The sequence below is a fragment of the Salvelinus fontinalis genome, chromosome 9, assembly GCF_029448725.1.
Source record: "Salvelinus fontinalis isolate EN_2023a chromosome 9, ASM2944872v1, whole genome shotgun sequence".
NCBI lineage: Eukaryota > Metazoa > Chordata > Actinopteri > Salmoniformes > Salmonidae > Salvelinus > Salvelinus fontinalis.
The window spans coordinates 7,604,331-7,617,722 of NC_074673.1; the positions used below are offsets into that span (position 1 = coordinate 7,604,331).

Sequence of the window (13,392 nt, forward strand, 5' to 3'; positions counted from 1 at the left end):
AAGAGACCCCTGGTGGCATGTCTTGTGGGATATGGATGGGTGTCTGAAGAGACCCCTGGTGGCATGTCTTGCGGGGTATGGATGGGGTGTCTGAAGAGACCCCTGGTGGCATGTCTTGTGGGGTATGTATGGGTGTCTGAGCTGAATGGTATTTGATTTATGAAGACAATCTGGAATTGTCATCACAGTAATATTTCTCATAAAAACTAGAAGAGAAGCAGTTAATCTCTTGTCAACCCTCAACCAGGAAAGACTGGCATGTTGTTGATGTTAGTTCTCTGTGGGGCGGCAGGTAACCTAGTAGTTAGAGTGGAGGGGCGGCAGGTAACCTAGTGGTTAGAGTGGAGGGGCGGCAGGTAACCTAGTGGTTAGAGTGGAGGGGCGGCAGGTAACCTAGTGGTTAGAGTGGAGGGGCGGCAGGTAACCTAGTGGTTAGAGTGGAGGGGCGGCAGGTAACCTAGTGGTTAGAGTAGAGGGGCGGCAGGTAGCCTAGTGGTTAGAGCGTTGGGCCAGTATCCGAAAGGTTGCTAGATCGAATCTCCGAGCTGACAAGGTAAATATCTGTCGTTCTGCACCTGAACAAGGCAGTTAACCCACTGTTCCCCGGTAGGCCATCATTGTAAATACGAATTTGTTCTTAACTGACTTGCCTAGTTAAATAAAGGTTAAATATGTTTAAGAAATTGCAGTTAAGGACAAGGCGTGCTGCTCTGTTTTGAGCCAGCTGCAGCTTTGCTAAGTCTTTCTTTGCTGCACTTGACCATATTACCAGACAGTAATTAAACTGGGACAAGACCAGAACCTGAATAACTAGTACAGTTGATTTTTGTGTAAAAAAAAAACCACAACATCTTTTTAAAACAGACATACTCCTCCCCATCTTCACAACAACTTTGTCAGTATGTCTTGACCATGATAATTGACCATCCGATGATATACTTAGGAGTTCATCTTCCTCAACTGGCTGAATGGTCACACCATTTATACACAACTCCTGTTGAGGTTTACGTCTTAGAGAATGTTCTGAACCCAATACAATGCTTTTAGTTGAAGATGTATTTAAGACCAGTTTATTATGAATCACCCATTAGGATACTGACCGTAACTCCTTATTTAGATTATTAGTGAGCTCACTGACTTTGGGTGCTGACATGTACAGTGTGGAATCATCCGTATACATAGTGATTCTAGCTTTGTGTCAGACCAGTGCTAAATCATTTGTAAATGTCTTGCTTTGACCACCAGATGACAGAAAGAGAAAAAAAACAGTAATGAGATGAACATAACAGCCAGTGGAAGGGAGGACAGTAGCAGGTGATCCAACTGATTTGTGTCCAACTATGATATCCCATTGTAGCCAATTCAATTACAGTAATTCAGATTTTTTTCTTGGTGAATCCGCTACCAATTTGGTAAAATAATTATGAGTTTTAATCACATAATAATTAATAAACAAACTTGATATCAGTAAACACACTAACTATTTACTAGGTCTACCTTTTCTTGTTACTTTTGTGAACTTTCATTATCCTCCCTACACGAGGGAGAGACATTAGAAATGATCTGAGCCTTTGCTTACTGCGAATTTTTGGGACGGAAAATTATATAAATAATTATATTTGAATTAATTTCTCAAAAATATAGACTCTTATCTTTCATTTGACATGCTCCTATAAACTTCACATGTTGGTGCTCATGTGTCCGTTTTAGATGGAAAATCTTATACCAAGTTTGTGTTGTATTGCCAATTCCTCGTCGGGGGGGCAGGTTTGGCATTACAATGACCACAGGAAGTTGGCAAGACGGCACAAAACTGATCTGGGACCAGAGTCTGTTTTTCCAGTCTGGTTTCCCACATCTGTTTGTCGTGTTTTGCCAATAGGAGTTGGCAAGAAGGCATAAACAAATATAGCCAACTTCTATGGTCGTTGTCACTCAAAACTCCTATGTTCTGACAGCACAACAATCATAGGAGTTGTCACGTTGGCACAAACAGCTCCTATGGTCATTGGCATGCCAATTTGCCATTGAATGCCACAATGAATGCTTTTGAAAATGATTTCACAAGGCCCATTTCACGTGATATGCCTAAATAATTAATAACTACTAGGCTAATAATAATAATTTTTTTCTTCTTTTGATAATTTAATGAACCTATATCATGTTATTTCAAGTTATCCCTTTGGAGCACAATAGGTGGAAATTATATTGTTTAAACATTGCAACATTTGATGCAACAGTCACATTCACTGTGGTGGTCTGAAGACTTCTATAGAGTTCACAACTTGACAATGTCTCATCGCGATTAGTATTCCCTGTAATTTGCAACAATGTCAATCAACGTCATCATCTCTCTTTCCTTTGCGGTACCTCAAACTGTCGTGATTACCAGATGAGAGAGAGAACTTTCTATGAGTTGATTTGACTCCTGGCTCAGTTTTGTCTGAGCTGTGCCATCTTAAAACCTACTATGAGAGTTTTTGTTGTTGTTCTCCTGAAACATGTTTCAACGTGATTCCTATGACCTTTTCTACGATGCTTTGTGCATACGGCCCCGGGTCTGTTTGTGCAGTATAACCAAATGCTTTGGTCGTTGGCAGGCCTAACTAGCACTGGCATAAGACTGCACTCACTGTCACATGAAAGACCATTCTGCTCCAGATGCATATTAATCAAATCATATTAACTGGAAACTGTTATATTATGTCATTCTGTTGGACTTGACAAAGCACAGGCCATGTCTTTGTTTGTAACCTTCACAACCCCCCCCCCCCCCCCATTTGATTCAACACTTGCCATATTTTTCCAAATAGAGAGAGATTCCATTTATACTGCCAGTGTCACCCTGTTAAAGTTGACACATTTATCTTCTAATAGTGGTGAGAAAATCATTGGAGAAAAATGAGTTAAAGTAGTGTTTTTTTTATATTCAGCCTTTTCAAGATCTTCCCATGAGAATTGGTGTAAGTGGACTTTCTGCAAAGCCTATGTTCAAAGAAAGAATATTTGACTGAGCGTTATAAAACCGTGTCTTAAGTTTAGACAGTTTTACACGTCCATCTCCAAGACAGTTTTACATGTCCATCTCCAAGACAGTTTTACACGTCCATCTCCAAGACAGTTTTACACGTCCATCTCCAAGACAGTTTTACACGTCCATCTCCAAGACAGTTTTACACGTCCATCTCCAAGACAGTTTTACACGTCCATCTCCAAGACAGTTTTACACGTCCATCTCCAATAAATGGTGATAAACATAGATGCTTGTTTCTGTTCCTCTCCAAGCTTTAGTGATAACATCTCATTCTCTGTTGCCTTAGTACCCAGAGGGCTTGCGAGAGTACGAGTACATACCTAACTTTGTTGTCAGAGGACTGCACTATGATGTCCAAAAGGCTTTACTGATGAAGATCGATGCCTTTCACTACATACAGCTGGGAACCGTATACAGGTATATGCAGTCTAGCTATTACTATGAATACATTGATTAAAGGCCTAGTGCAGTCAAACACGTGATTTTCCTGTGTTGTATATATATATTTCCACAATATGAGGTTGGACTAATACTATGCAATTGTGAAAGTTATGATCATGCTCTTGTAGTGTAAAATCTGTTTGAAAAGACTTTGATTTTTCAGCCTGTTTTGGTGGGATGGAGTTTTGGACCTGCCTAGTTAGACCAATAAGAAAGAATTCCAAACCTCTCTGCCAATAACAGCTAGTTTTAACAGATATTTTTCCACTCCCCACTCAGACCACTCCAAGACAGTCCTAGCTAAATTCTTGCTTGAGAAATAGCTCTTTGCTAAGAAGCAATTTTTGTTTTTTTAAAAATATTTTTTATTGAAAACAAACAGTTAGCTAGAAATTATTTGATATTGAGATTAAAACGGCTGTATTGGACCTTTAAGCAATGGTAATCCTCTGTGTAACTATACTGTCATGTTTATCTGTGTAACTATACTGTCATGTTTATCTGTGTAACTATACTGTAGATTTACAGTGTTTTACTTTACAGGCCTGATATGCAGTTAATGTTAATGGTTAGCAGTATTTCCTGGTTTAGAAAAAAGAGATTGGTCCAAACGTGTGTGTTCTCTTGTCCCCTGTAGGGGTCTTCACCCGGTACCAGACAAGGAGGTGATTGCCATGTATAATGGCTGCCATGTCCCTCTGGAGAATATGAGTGACTTCTATGGCAAGGTAGGGCCCATATTATCTCCTCCACCCTTCCACAGTCACTATATACAGATCTGTTTCAGTGACCGTCATAAACTGACCCCGTTCCATTTAGCAGCAAGGCCACTCTGCATTGCCAAGTCACCCCCCCCAGTCATTATCAGGTTTCACCCCTTACAGTCAGACACATGATACTGTAGTATTAGGTTTCTACCCTGTAGAGCCCAACCATGGGTAATCTAAGAACACAGACCCAAACCTCACATGCACTAGATAGTTCGCTACTCCATCTACTTCTGATGGCAGATAGACACGGCCTCGTGTTATCTTCCAGTTTTTGGCAGACATGATATTGCGTAGCCTAGTAACACCTCACTTTATGAATGTCTTCTCCTATCTGATCTTTCATATCTGTCCTCCTCCAGAGTTCCCATGGCCACACAATGAAACAATTCATGGACATCTTTTCCCTCCCAGAGATGAACCTTCTGTGCTCTGTTAACGACTACTTCATGAAGCACAATATCGACTACGAGCCCGTCCACCTCTACAAAGACGTCAAGGTAACGAGACCATAACAGTGGTCTTCCAAAGACACCTCGGGTGTGTTCATTTAGGCACAACATGGGGGGGGGGGGGGGGGGGGGGGAACAGTCAGAAAAAGATTAACAGGTACTATCTGAAACAACGTTTTTTTTTAAATATTTTTGCTACGGTGTGCCCTAATGAACACGACCTCTCTCAGGAACCATAGGCAGACCAGAAGGCCAACATCATAATGCTCTTCTCTATGACAAAATGTATTCCAGTAACGTGGCAGTTATGTGCATTAATAGTGAAACCTTGTTGTGACCATTGGTTGTGACGTTGTAGTTATTTTAGTGTGCTTCGTGACAGAGTAGAGGCTTAATTTAGACTTTTGAAAATGTCAGTCTAGTTTTAGAAGAGGCAGCTGTCTGGTCTCTGGTGGCTCTGCCTGCCTGCCTCTTCAGAAGGAGACAGGAGTGAAATCAGGGTTGTGTTTTGTTTCTCTGATGGGCTTGTCAGGGAGGACTGGTACCTGCTTAGTTTCATTCTGCAGTGTCTGTGACAGATCAGTGTCATCGTGATGAAAACCTGGCTTCATGTCTGCTCACTCACAATATATCAAGCTAGAATAGACAACTTCTCAAATGTCACTCCCTTCCCCACCTCCTCTCCCTTTCTCTTCCTATCACTCCCTTGCCTTTCTGTGTCTCTCCTTTCACTCCCTTGTCTTTCTGTGTCTCTCCTTTCACTCCCTTGCCTTTCTCTGTCTCTCCTTTCACTCCCTTGTCTTTCTGTGTCTCTCCTTTCACTCCCTTGCCTTTCTCTGTCTCTCCTTTCACTCCCTTGTCTTTCTGTGTCTCTCCTTTCACTCCCTTCCCTCCTCTCCCTTTCTCTCCCTTTCACTCCCTTGCCTTTCTCTGTCTCTCCTTTCACTCCCTTGTCTTTCTCTGTCTCTCCTTTCACTCCCTTGCCTTTCTCTGTCTCTCCTTTCACTCCCGTCCCTCCTCTCCCTTTCTCTCCCTTTCACTCCCTTGCCTGTCTGTGTCTGTCATTTCACTCCCTTGTCTTTCTGTGTCTCTCCTTTCACTCCCTTCCCTCCTTTCCCTTTCTCTCCCTTTCACTCCCTTGCCTGTCTGTGTCTCTCATTTCACTCCCTTGCCTGTCTGTGTCTCTCCCTTCTCTCCCTTGCCTGTCTGTCTCTCCTTTCTTTCCCTTGCCTTTCTGTGAGTCATTGTTCAGAGGCTCCTTCATCCCAGTGGGGTTGTTCATTTACTCTGCCTGCCTCTGTCAGTGTGAAACTTTGTCCTGGTGCATTAGTTAAATCATGAAGCACAGGGCAAGACACACACACAAACACACACAGACATGCACACGTGTGAGCAGACACACACACACACACACACACACACAGACATGCACACGTGTGAGCACACACACACACACACACACATACACACACACCCCCATTCAGGAGATGTTGGTGTAAAGTTGTAGTCTCATCTACGTAGCAACTACCAACCTTCAAGAGGCTTTCATTTGTATTGAGTAGAGCACACCAGTCACATTAAGGCTGTTTGTTCATGCCAAAGAAACTGTGTGGGACATTCAGCTCAAATCCTATTCTTGATTTTGTTACTTTTTTTGTGTCTTTGTCTTTAGTTCTGTAGTTTTCCAAGGTGACAATCAATCAATCAATCAAATGTATTTATATAGCGCTTCTTACATCAGCTGATATCTCAAAGTGCTGTACAGAAACCCAGCCTAAAACCCCAAACAGCAAGCAATGCAGGTGTAGAAGCACAGTGGCTAGGAAAAACTCCCGGCAACCTAGGAAGAAACCTAGAGAGGAACGAGGCTCTAAGGGGTGGCCAGTCCTCTTCTGGCTGTGCCAGGTGGAGATTATAACAGAACATGGCCAAGATGTTCAAACGTTCATAGATGATCAGCAGGGTCAAATAATAATAATCACAGTGGTTGTAGAGGGTGCAACAGGTCAGCACGTCAGGAGTAAATGTCAGTTGGCTTTTCATAGCCGATCATTCAGAATTAGAGACAGCAGGTGCGGTAGAGAGAGAGAGTCGAAAACAGCACGTCCGGGACAAGGTAGCACGTCCCTGTGAACAGCGCACTGTGTTAGCGCACTGTGTTAGCGCACTGTGTTAGCGCACTGTGTTAGCGCACTGTGTTAGTACACTTTGTCCACTCGGTACTTTTACAAAGTTTTCCAAATACTTTTGATATGGAGGAACAGGGATTGTTTATCGTTCTGCACTCTTCCTTCTCCCATATGGAACGTCGTTTGTAACATGATATATTGTCAAAAGAAACAATTCATTTCCTGTCACAAATTTCAGCCATTGTAATGTCTCTGCCTCTCTGTCTAACAGGAAGCGATAGGAGATGTTCATGTCAAGGGTATTATGTATCGGGCTGTGGAGGCAGATATCGGTAAGGACAACAAGGATCTGTGTGTGATAATAGGGGAAGGGAGTGAAGGGAGTGTCTAATGTATCATGTAATATCTTTACAGATTATCTCTGTGTGTGAACGATAAGAGTATTACATCAAGGCCGTTGTCGTTGTTCTGTCTCATATCTTCAAACAGATTACTAGGAGACATTATTATCCTTCTCACTAGAAGTAATGTTTTTCTGTCCACAATAGCAATCGCTCTCTCCTCGCTCTCCATCCTCTCTCTCCCTCCTCTCTCTCTCTCCTCTCTCTCCCTCCTCTCTCTCCTCTCTCTTTCGCTCTCTCTTCTCTTTCTCACTCTCTTTCTCACTCTCTCCTCTCTCTCTCCCCTCTCTCTCTCTTCTCTTTCTCGCTCTCTCGCTCTCTCTCTCTCTCCCTCCTCTCTCTCTCTTCTCTTTCTCGCTCTCTCCTCTCTCTTTCGCTCTCTCCTCTCTCTCCCTCCTCTCTCTCTCTTCTCTTTCTCGCTCTCTCTCCATCCTCTCTCTCCCTCCTCTCTCTCTCTTCTCTCTCGCTCTCTCCTCTCTCTTTCGCTCTCTCTTCTCTCTCTCCCTCCTCTCTCTCTCCTCTTTCTTGCTCTCTCCTCTCTCTTTCGCTCTCCCTCTCTTCTCTTTCTCGCTCTCTCCTCTCTCTTTCGCTCTCTCCCTCCTCTCTCTCTTCTCTTTCTCGCTCTCTCCTCCCTCTTCCGATCTCTCCCCTCCTCTCTCTCTCTTCTCTTTCTCGCTCTCTCTTTCGCTCTCTCCCCTCTCTCTTTCGCTCTCTCCCCTCTCTCTCGCTCTCTCTCTCGCTCTCCATCCTCTCTCTCTCTTCTCTTTCTCGCTCTCTCTCTCGCTCTCCATCCTCTCTCTCCCTCTTCTCTTTCTCGCCCTCTCCTCTCTCTTTCGCTCTCTCTCCTCTCTTTCACTTTCTCCCCTCTCTCTCTCGCTCTCTCTCTCGCTCTCCATCCTCTCTCTCCCTCCTCTCTCTCTCTTCTCTTTCTCGCTCTCTCTCTCTCTCTCTCGCTCTCCATCCTCTCTCTCCCTCCTCTCTCTTTCTCGCTCTCTCTCTCGCTCTCATCCTTTCTCTCTCGCTCTCTCTCTCGCTCTCCATCCTCTCTCTCTCTTCTCTTTCTCGCTCTCTCTCTCTCTCACTCTCATCCTCTCTCTCCTCTCTCTCTTTCCTCCCCTCTCTCTCTCCCCCTCTCTCCTCTCTCTCTTTCCTCCCCTCTCTCTCGCTCGCTCGCTCTCTCGTGCTCTCGCTCTCCCTCCTCTCTCTCTCTCTCTCTCTCGCTCTCTCTCTCTCTCAATTAAATTTCAATTTAAGGGGCTTTATTGGTATGGGAGAAATATATGTTGACATTGCCAAAGCATGTGAATTAAACCATACAAATCTCTGTCTGTCTGTCTGTCTGTCTGTCTGTCTGTCTGTCTGTCTGCAGAGAACTATATTTCCTATGGAGAACAGACTCATGCTGTGTTGAAGAAGCTTTATGAGGATGGGAAGAAGATGTTCCTCATCACTAACAGCCCCTTTGACTTTGTGTGAGTGTCTCTGACGCATCTCTGTGTGTGAGTGTCTCCGACGCATCTCTGTGTGTGAGTGTCTCTGACATACAGTATCTCTGTGTGTGAGTTTCTCTGACGCATCTCTGTGTGTGAGTGTCTCTGACATACAGTATCTCTGTGTGTGAGTGTCTCTGGTATACAGTATCTCTGTGTGAGAGTCTCTGGCATACAGTATCTCTGTGTGTGAGTGTCTCTGGCATACAGTATCTCTGTGTGTGAGTGTCTCTAACATACAGTATCTATGTGTGTGAGTGTCTCTGGCATACAGTATCTCTGTGTGTGAGTGTCTCTGGCATACAGTATCTCTGTGTGAGTGTCTCTGGCATACAGTATCTCTGTGTGTGAGTGTCTCTGGCATACAGTATCTCTGTGTGTGAGTGTCTCTGGCATACAGTATCTCTGTGTGAGTGTCTCTGGCATACAGTATCTCTGTGTGTGAGTGTCTCTGGTATACAGTATCTTTGTGTGTGAGTGTCTCTAACATACAGTATCTCTGTGTGTGATTGTCTCTAACATACAGTATCTCTGTGTGTGAGTGTCTCTGGTATACAGTATCTTTGTGTGTGAGTGTCTCTAACATACAGTATCTCTGTGTGTGATTGTCTCTAACATACAGTATCTCTGTGTGTGAGTGTCTCTGGCATACAGTATCTCTGTGTGTGAGTGTCTCTGGCATACAGTATCTCTGTGTGTGAGTGTCTCTAACACACAGTATCTCTGTGTGTGAGTGTCTCTAACATACAGTATCTCTGTGTGTGAGTGTCTCTGGCATACAGTATCTCTGTGTGTGAGTGTCTCTGGTATACAGTATCTCTGTGTGAGTGTCTCTAACATACAGTATCTCTGTGTGTGAGTGTCTCTAACATACAGTATCTCTGTGTGTGAGTGTCTCTGGCATACAGTATCTCTGTGTGTGAGTGTCTCTGGCATACAGTATCTCTGTGTGTGAGTGTCTCTAACACACAGTATCTCTGTGTGTGAGTGTCTCTAACATACAGTATCTCTGTGTGTGAGTGTCTCTGGCATACAGTATCTCTGTGTGTGAGTGTCTCTGGTATACAGTATCTCTGTGTGTGAGTGTCTCTAACATACAGTATCTCTGTGTGTGAGTGTCTCTGGCATACAGTATCTCTGTATGTGAGTGTCTCTAACATACAGTATCTCTGTATGTGAGTGTCTCTGGTATACAGTATCTCTGTGTGTGTGAGTGTCTCTAACATACAGTATCTCTGTGCTGACAGTTCACCACAAAAGTTAATACAATTCTAAACTATACTGTTAGTATACAGTGGGGAGAACAAGTATTTGATACACTGCCGATTTTTCAGGTTTTCCTACTTACAAAGCATGTAGAGGTCTGTCATTTTTATCATAGGTACACGTCAACTGTGAGAGACGGAATCTAAAACAAAAATCCAGAAAATCACATTGTATGATTTTTAAGTAATTCATTTGCATTTTATTGCATGACATAAGTATTTGATCACCTACCAACCAGTAAGAATTCCGGCTCTCACAGACCTGTTAGTTTTTCTTTAAGAAGCCCTCCTGTTCTCCACTCATTACCTGTATTAACTGCACCTGTTTGAACTCGTTACCTGTATAAAAGACACCTGTCCACACACTCAATCAAACAGACTCCAACCACTCCACAATGGCCAAGACCAGAGAGCTGTGTAAGGACATCAGGGGTAAAATTGTAGACCTGCACAAGGCTGGGATGGGCTACAGGACAATAGGCAAGCAGCTTGGTGAGAAGGCAACAACTGTTGGCGCAATTATTATAAAATGGAAGAAGTTGAAGATGACGGTCAATCACTCTCAGTCTGGGGCTCTATGCAAGATCTCACCTCGTGGGGCATCAATGATCATGAGGAAGATGAGGGATCAGCCCAGAACTACACGGCAGGACCTGGTCAATGACCTGAAGAGAGCTGGGACCACAGTCTCAAAGAAAACCATTAGTTACACACTACGCCATCATGGGTTAAACTCCTGCAGCGCACGCAAGGTCCCCCTGCTCAAGCCAGCGCATGTCCAGGCCCGTCTGAAGTTTGCCAATGACCATCTGGATGATCCAGAGGAGGAATGGGAGAAGGTCATGTGGTCTGATGAGACAAAAATAGAGCTTTTTGGTCTAAACTCCACTCGCCGTGTTTGGAGGAAGAAGAAGGATGAGTACAACCCCAAGAACACCATCCCAACCGTGAAGCATGGAGGTGGAAACATCATTCTTTGGGGATGCTTTTCCTGCAAAGGGGACAGGACGACTGCACCGCATTGAGGGGAGGATGGATGGGGCCATGTTTTGCGAGATCTTGGCCAACAACCTCCTTCCCTCAGTAAGAGCATTGAAGATGGGTCGTGGCTGGGTCTTCCAGCATGACAACGACCCGAAACACACAGTCAGGGCAACTAAGGAGTGGCTCCGTAAGAAGCATCTCTGGCTAGTGGCCTAGCCAGTCTCCAGACATGAACCCAATAGAAAATCTTTGGAGGGAGCTGAAAGTCCGTATTGCCCAGCGACAGCCCCGAAACCTGAAGGATCTGGAGAAGGTCTGTATGGAGGAGTGGGCCAAAATCCCTGCTGCAGTGTGTGCAAACCTGGTCAAGAACTACAGGAAACGTATGATCTCTGTAATTGCAAAAAAAGGTTTCTGTACCAAATATTAAGTTCTGCTTTTCTGATGTATCAAATACTTATGTCATGCAAATTAATTACTTAAAAATCATACAATGTGATTTTCTGGATTTTTGTTTTAGATTCCGTCTCTCACAGTTGAAGTGTACTTATGATAAAAATTACAGACCTCTACATGCTTTGTAAGTAGGAAAACCTGCAAAATCAGCAGTGTATCAAATACTTGTTCTCCCCACTGTATCAAGGTATAATATGCTGCTAGAGAGGGTTTTCACAGCACTGTTCCACTAGCTTTAATCATCAACCCTGACAATGATAGCAGCATGAAGAATTACTTTGATTAAAAAATAGAAAATGTTTGAAAGTACCCACATGATGAGTTTGCAGATACTGTGGATACAGGACGCTCTACGGCCGAGTGTGGTGTGCGAGCTGCTTTGTTTCTGTTGTGTGACTGATTTGTAAGTCGCTCTGGATAACGGCGTGATAAATGACTGGACTATTCCCAGGGATCGGGGAATGAACTACATCGTGGGGAAGGACTGGAGAGATCTGTTTGACATTGTCATCGTACAGGCCGACAAACCTGGCTTCTTCAACGACAGGAGAAAGTAAGCGTCTCATATTCACTCCCCAGCCCGTCCGTTTGTCCTTGCACTGGTCAATGTGGTGGATGCTTCACCACTACCCTACACTACCCATCCTTTATTTGTCATGTCCAGTTGACGTCCACTGAATATATTTTGATGTTTGTTTGTCATGTCCAGTTGTCCTCCACTGAATATATTCTGACGTTTGTTTGTCATGTCCAGTTGACCTCCACTGAATATATTTTGATGTTTGTTTGTCATGTCCAGTTGACCTCCACTGAATATATTTTGACGTTTGTTTGTCATGTCCAGTTGACCTCCACAGAATATATTCTGACGTTTGTCATGTCCAGTTGACCTCCACTGAATATATTTTGATGTTTGTTTGTCATGTCCAGTTGTCCTCCGCTGAATATATTTTGACGTTTGTTTGTCATGTCCAGTTGTCCACCACTGAATATATTCTGACGTTTGTTTGTCATGTCCAGTTGACCTCCACTGAATATATTCTGACGTTTGTCATGTCCAGTTGTCCTCCACTGAATATATTTTGACGTTTGTTTGTCATGTCCAGTTGTCCTCCGCTGAATATATTCTGACGTTTGTTTGTCATGTCCAGTTGATCTCCACTGAATATATTCTGACGTTTGTTTGTCATGTCCAGTTGACCTCCACTGAATATATTCTGACGTTTGTCATGTCCAGTTGACCTCCACTGAATATAATCTGACGTTTGTTTGTCATGTCCAGTTGACCTCCACTGAATATATTTTGACGTTTGTTTGTCATGTTCATTTGACCTCCACTGTGTGTTCTGACGTTTGTCTTTCCCTGTCCTTCCTAGGCCCTTCAGGCGAGTGACAGATAAAGGGGTGCTGCATTGGGACAGGATTCACAAGCTGGAGAAGGGGAAGATCTATAAACAGGTAAATGGACAACGGTTCTAGAGCAGTCTTTCTAATAGGACCCCTGGTGTACTAGGACCCCTGGTGTACTAGGACCCCTGGTGTACTAGGACCCCTGGTGTACTAGGACCCCTGGTGTACTAGGACCCCTGGTGTACTAGGACCCCTGGTGTACTAGGACCCCTGGTGTACTAGGACCCCTGGTGTACCAGGACCCCTGATGTACTAGGACCCCTGGTGTACTAGGACCCCTGGTGTACTAGGACCCCTGGTGTACTAGGACCCCTGGTGTACTAGGACCCCTGGTGTATTAGGACCCCTGGTGTACTAGGACCCCTGTGGTACTTGAATCCCTGGTGTATTAGGACCCCTGGTGTACGTGGACCCCTGGTGTATTAGGACCCCTGTGGTACTTGAACCCCTGGTGTATTAGGACCCCTGGTGTACTTGAACCCCTTGTGTACTTGACCCCTGTGGTACTTGTACCCCTGGTGTACTAGGACTCCTGATGTACTAGGATCCCTGCTGTACTAGGA

At 44.1% G+C, this 13,392-nt stretch overlaps 1 protein-coding gene across 1 annotated transcript in view; it reads left to right on the forward strand.

Moving 5' to 3' along the window:
• The window catches only part of LOC129861985 (5'-nucleotidase domain-containing protein 3-like), a 114,658-nt gene that overhangs the window by 87,588 nt on the left and 13,678 nt on the right, over window positions 1-13,392 (forward strand). The window contains exons 3-9 of the mRNA XM_055933237.1: window positions 3,321-3,451; window positions 4,113-4,203; window positions 4,605-4,742; window positions 7,095-7,155; window positions 8,594-8,696; window positions 11,871-11,972; window positions 12,796-12,877. Coding sequence (XP_055789212.1) covers window positions 3,321-3,451; window positions 4,113-4,203; window positions 4,605-4,742; window positions 7,095-7,155; window positions 8,594-8,696; window positions 11,871-11,972; window positions 12,796-12,877 — 708 coding nt within the window. The remainder of the gene's footprint in view (window positions 1-3,320; window positions 3,452-4,112; window positions 4,204-4,604; window positions 4,743-7,094; window positions 7,156-8,593; window positions 8,697-11,870; window positions 11,973-12,795; window positions 12,878-13,392) is intronic.